This window comes from Crocuta crocuta, unplaced genomic scaffold (genome assembly GCF_008692635.1).
Source record: "Crocuta crocuta isolate KB4526 unplaced genomic scaffold, BGI_CrCroc_1.0 scaffold61, whole genome shotgun sequence".
Classification (NCBI taxonomy): domain Eukaryota; kingdom Metazoa; phylum Chordata; class Mammalia; order Carnivora; family Hyaenidae; genus Crocuta; species Crocuta crocuta.
This window is the reverse complement of record NW_027528369.1, coordinates 10,564,940-10,570,257: the sequence shown is the minus strand read 5'-3', so window position 1 is coordinate 10,570,257 and position 5,318 is coordinate 10,564,940. Positions and strand designations below refer to the sequence as shown.

Below are 5,318 nucleotides of genomic sequence, written 5' to 3'. Positions count from 1 at the left end.
CCACAGAGGAATTTGGGGGAGGGGGTGCACTGCAGACTTAATAAATGTCACTGCTGTCCTTCCCGCCACTACCACAGCAGAACAGAACTCACCGAGGCTCACTGGTGACCTGTCTGCTGAGAATAACTGTGACTGTTGCTAGGAACGGTCTACAGCCCGTCTTTCAAACCAAATTTCAGCTGTTTTGCATGAAACGGAAACACGATAGCAAGAAAACTAAAAAAACAACAGCGAGATTCAATTTTCCACCTACAGTCTGACGGGCTGCACGTGCTGGAGAGGGTGCACACGCTCGCACACTTTGGGGGCCACAGCCTTTGAGGGCGGATTCAACTTCCTGCCAGGAACTTGCCAAAGGCTAGCACTATCACGTGACACACTCTACTTGGCCGGGTGGTTACAATTCCTGAAACTCCTCCTACGCAAACACTAACACACAAAAGCAGTTTATACTATTAAAAAAATTGGTAACAAGCTAATTGTGCACCAGCAGGGGACGGGAGGAAAGATGAAGGCACACGTGGACAGCAGGACAGGAAGCACTCTGTACTGAAGTGGGATGATCTCCACGAGGCCCCCGAGTGGAAAGAGGTCTCTGCGTGTTGTCAAGCAGAAATGGTTCCTGGACACGTGGCACAGGGTCACACTAACACTTCTGGGAAGAGGACCGGGTGGCCGGCCGGGGGTGGGAGAGTTCACTGCGCATACTCAAACTCGACTTAAGACTGGGCCGTTTTAAAGGGAAAATGAACATTTACTGGGGCGCCCGGGGGACTCAGTCGGTGAAGCATCTGACTTCAGCTCAGGTCACGATCTCACGGTTCGTGGGTTCGAGCCCCGCGTCGGGCTCTGTGCTGACAGCTCAGAGCCTGGAGCTGCTTCAGATTCTGTGTCTCCCTCTCTCTCTGCCCCTCCTTGGCTCACACTCTTTTTCAAAAATTAATAAAAGATTTAAGAAAAAATTTTAAATAAACGTTTACAAAGGGAAGAGGGAAGCTGGGAGTTAGTGTAACAGTGGAGGCCTTCAATTTAGGATAACGACGTTCTGCTGCTGTATGGTGGCGATGGCTGAAAAGTGGGAATACATTTAATGCACAGATTCCACAGAATCGCACAACTGAGAATGGTTAAAGTGGTAAGTTTTACGTTATGAATATTTTACAATAAAAAAAGTGCATGTGCAGAGATCTGACAATCCGCGTTCACAGTGAAAAAAGGACCCCAGCTTATCTAGAGGTCAGAAAAAGGAGAGTTTTGAAGGAGCCGAGCTCTAAAGCAATTCATCCCTTAGCGGCCCAGCCCAGGGGGCCCGGCCAGCACCGGAGGTGCGGGTGTAGACCCTACGGGGACGCCAGGGCGGGGGACGAGACGAGGGGGGGACCTGTCCCGGGAGCAGGGTGAGGGGGACCCCGGGGCTTGCCCTTCAGCCCCGGCGGCATCCCTGACGCGGTCACCCCGCCTTTCGTCTGGAGCTGCTGAGGGAGTCTGAGCTCCCGGACACCCTGAGCCCAGCCTGGGCGTACAATCCCTCGGGGTGCGGCCCCCTACCGCGTCGACCCGCGGGCACTGTCGGGTTCACCTGGCATCCAAGCCCGCTCGAGGAAAGTCCGACGCCACGCGCCTGCACAGACCTCTGCGCCTGCGCAGTCCCAGAGCTACGTAGCTGGGGAGACCCTTGCGCCTGCGCAAAGGCGGTGCGAGGCCGCCGACCGACGGGGGCGGGCCCAGAGTCAGCAGTCCGTCGTCCGATCCCGCTCATTGGCTGAGAAGTGGAGCGGTGGTTGGGCCCACCGCTGATTGGACGGAGCGCGGACAGCTTCCCTGCTGGCCAGTCGCGCGGCCCGTGAAGTGCAGGCCCGGCGGGCTGCCGGCTGCCGGCTCCGTTTGCAGTGTCTCTGGGCCATGGCTTCCGAGAAGCCGCTGGTGGTCGTCACCTGCACCGCGCCGGTCAACATCGCGGTCATCAAGTACTGTGAGTGCGCGGCCAAGGCGCGGGACACGGTCCACGGGGGGCGTCCATTCCCGGGGCCCGCATAGGGCACAGGGTCCGCGCGGGTGGTCCACGCCCGGGTGAAGGGACGGGGGACAGGTCCGCGGGGGCCGTCCACCCCCCGGGGAGGAGGAAAGGGGGACAGGGTCCGCGGGGGCCGTCCACCCCCAGGGGACAGGATGGGGGACAGGGTCCACGCGGGACGTCCACCCCCAGGGGACAGGATGGGGGACAGGGTCCACGCGGGACGTCCACCCCCAGGGGACAGGATGGGGGACAGGGTCCACGCGGGACGTCCACCCCCAGGGGACAGGATGGGGGACAGGGTCCGCGGGGGCCGTCCATCCCCAGGGGACAGGCTGGGGACAGGGTCCATGCAGGACATCCACCCCCTGGGGAGCAGAACGGGAGACAGGGTCCGTGGCAGTGGGGGGGTCCACCCCCCGGGGGCAGGATGGGGGACAGGGCCCACGGGGGAGTCCACACCCAGGTGGAGGAACAGGGAGCCGGGCCCACAGGGGGAGGTTTCACCCCGCGGGGGTGGGACGAGGGACAGCGTCCATGGGGCTGGGCTCCCACAGTCCTGGACACCGGCCACCTAGAGCCTGCTCTCCAGGTCTGTCATGTTGTCTTTCAAGACTGCTCGGCTCACGGAGTTCTTGCACAGGTAGCCTTGGGAGTGGCCTTCGTCACTCGCTGTGATTCTGGAGATTCCCCGGGGCGCTTGCTTGCATCTTACACCCTTAGTGCTGAGTCCTGGTCCCCGGTGTGGGCATCCCACGCTCTGCTTAGCCAGACACCCCCGAGAGGTAGCTGTTTCAGTGTGTCGTGGATGAAGCTGCTCTAAAGGTTTGCGTCCAGGTAGTCGTATGAGCGCAGGTTTTCATTCTTTGGGGAAGAGCGTCCAGGAATGTCACTGGACACAACACTGAGTAGTTGCGTTTCAGGTTTTTAAAGAAACTGTTGAACTGGGGGCGCCTGGGTGCCTCAGTCGGTTAAGTGTCTGACTTCAGCTCAGGTCATGATCTCACGGTTTGTGGGTTCGAGCCCCGCATTGGATTCTCTGCTGACAGCTCGGAGCCTGGAGCCTGATTCAGATTCTGTGTCTCCCTCTCTGTCTGCCCCTCCCCTGCTCACACTTTCTCTCTGTCACTCAAAAATGAATAAATGTAAAAAGAAACGAACTGTTGAACTTTACGTGAGTGGCTGCTCCACTTTACATTCCCACCAGCGACATGCATGCGATCGATGCAGCTTTTTGGCCTCTGGTGTCCTCAGTGGTTTTTATTTCACCCATTCTGATTGGCAGGTGACCTCTGACTGCGGGTTTACTTTATGATTTTTTACTGGCCAGTGACACCGGACACTGTTTCCCGTGCCTGTTTGTTATCTCTTCGGTGAATCGCCTGCCCGCATTACGTGTTCGTATTCTAATTGGATTGTGTACTTTTTTACCGTCAAGTTTTGAGAATTTGCTGTGTCCTCTGCATACTTCTCTGTTGTCGGCTGTGTACTAATCCATGGTCGGATGTTTGCAGATATTTTCTTCTGTTCTGTGGCTTATCCTTCCATCCGCCTAACGGGGTCTTTCAGAGGGCTGTAGTTCAAGCACCGGGGGAAGCCCAGGGTGGTAGGTTTTCCATTCCCAGCTCGTGCGCTTGGTGTCAAGTCTGAGACTCCCCTGCTCGGCCCTCCGACCTGAAGATCCTCTGGAAGTTTTGTAGTCTTTCGTTTGAAATTCAAGCCTCCATTTTTAATTGCTTTTTTGCATAAGGTGTGAAACTTGGGTCCATGTTTTGGGCTGTGGACGTCTGCCCGCTCCTCTCTTGAACGGCTCTTGCGCCTCCGTCAAGTCCGTTGGGCGAGTTGAAGTGGGTCTTTCCGGGCTGTCCGGGAGCCCCCGCCAGGGGTTGTCATTAGCGCCTCCTGTAACGGTCCACCGGCCCCAGACCCCACACAAGTGCCCTGCGACGTGGGTGCTTCACAGAGGCCCTGCCGCTGCCGTGCCAGGAGTGGGGGCCGAACTGAGCGTCTCCAGGGAGTAAGGGCGGAGGGATCAGAGGGGTTTTCAGGGACCAGGGTTCCTCTTGTTTGGGAGGTGACAGCCTTACCGCTCAGGGCCTGGAAGGCAATGCTGAGGTAATTTGTTCAATGAATGAAGGAAGATAAGACAAGCAATGAAGCAGGATATGGCCTGGCCTCCAGCTCTGCTCTGAGACTGGGAGCCTGGTGAAATGGGGGAGAAATCCGGGAGGACTTCCTGAAGGCGAGGGCACAGGAGGAAGAGGACTTAGGCTGCACAGTGAGGCAGCAGGCTCTGGGCAGATGGGGGAGCAGTGGGCTGGGAGGGAGCCCTGGTAGGGAGGAGCGAGGGCACAGTGGGCTGGCTTGCGGAGCTGGGAAATGGACTGGCCGTGGGTTGTCTGTTCCAGGGGGCAAGCGAGATGAGGACCTGGTCCTGCCCATCAACTCCTCTCTGAGCATCACCTTGCACCAGGACCAGGTTAGTACGGGTTGAAGTAAGTAGTCACCACGCTCTCGTCCAACTTTTGTCTAACAATTGTAGCAGTAAGTTCCCGGCCCAGGGACGGCTCCACGGGCCCCTGTTAGGACTGCTCCTTGCGCACAGGGTGCTCCGCGCTCCTCTCTGGGGTCCAGGCCTGGCGCCGAGCCGGCCCGCTGGCTTGGGGCTTCCTCACTGCCCGGCCGGCCCTGCCCCCGAGTGGGAGACCATGACGGGCCCAAGGAAAGGCCTCCCCCATGTGTGTGCTCCGCCCTCCCCCATGCCTGAGGCGGCCCCCGTGTTTCCTTTCCCAGTTAAAAACCACCACCACGGCCGCCATCAGCAAGGAGTTCACCGAGGACCGGATTTGGCTGAATGGCCGGGAGGAGGACATAGGCCAGCCACGCCTGCAGGCCTGCCTCAGGGAGAGTGAGTGGCCCCGGGGTGCGCGCCACGCTGGGCCCTGCCCTTCCTTCCCCTCTGCCCCCTCCTCTCTCTGTAGGGTCAGCGCGCACGCACACACCCTGGGGAACGGGGCTGGGGCCGGCTTTCGGCTGCGCCGCTCCCTCTCCCTGACTCCGGGCAGGTGAGAGACCAGGAGCCGGTCGGGGCCGCCTGCCCAGTGGCCGTGTCCCCTCTCCCTGCAGTCCGCCGCCTGGCCCGGAAGCGGAGGAGCTCCGGCGACGAGGACCCGCCGCCCCTCAGCCTCAGCTACAAGGTGCACATCGCATCGGTGAACAACTTCCCCACAGCCGCGGGCCTGGCCTCCTCCGCGGCTGGTTACGCCTGCCTAGGTGGGTGCCCGCAGGGAGCCGGGCGGCGGCA

General features: G+C 59.7%; 1 protein-coding gene across 1 annotated transcript in view; it reads left to right on the top strand.

Moving 5' to 3' along the window:
- The first annotated feature begins 1,832 nt into the window (after positions 1 to 1,832).
- MVD (mevalonate diphosphate decarboxylase) overlaps positions 1,833 to 5,318 on the top strand; it is a 7,292-nt gene continuing 3,806 nt past the window's right edge. Inside the window, exons 1-4 of the mRNA XM_077754114.1 lie at positions 1,833 to 1,972; positions 4,423 to 4,493; positions 4,808 to 4,922; positions 5,141 to 5,287. Coding sequence (XP_077610240.1) covers positions 1,903 to 1,972; positions 4,423 to 4,493; positions 4,808 to 4,922; positions 5,141 to 5,287 — 403 coding nt within the window. The 5' untranslated portion in view covers positions 1,833 to 1,902. The remainder of the gene's footprint in view (positions 1,973 to 4,422; positions 4,494 to 4,807; positions 4,923 to 5,140; positions 5,288 to 5,318) is intronic.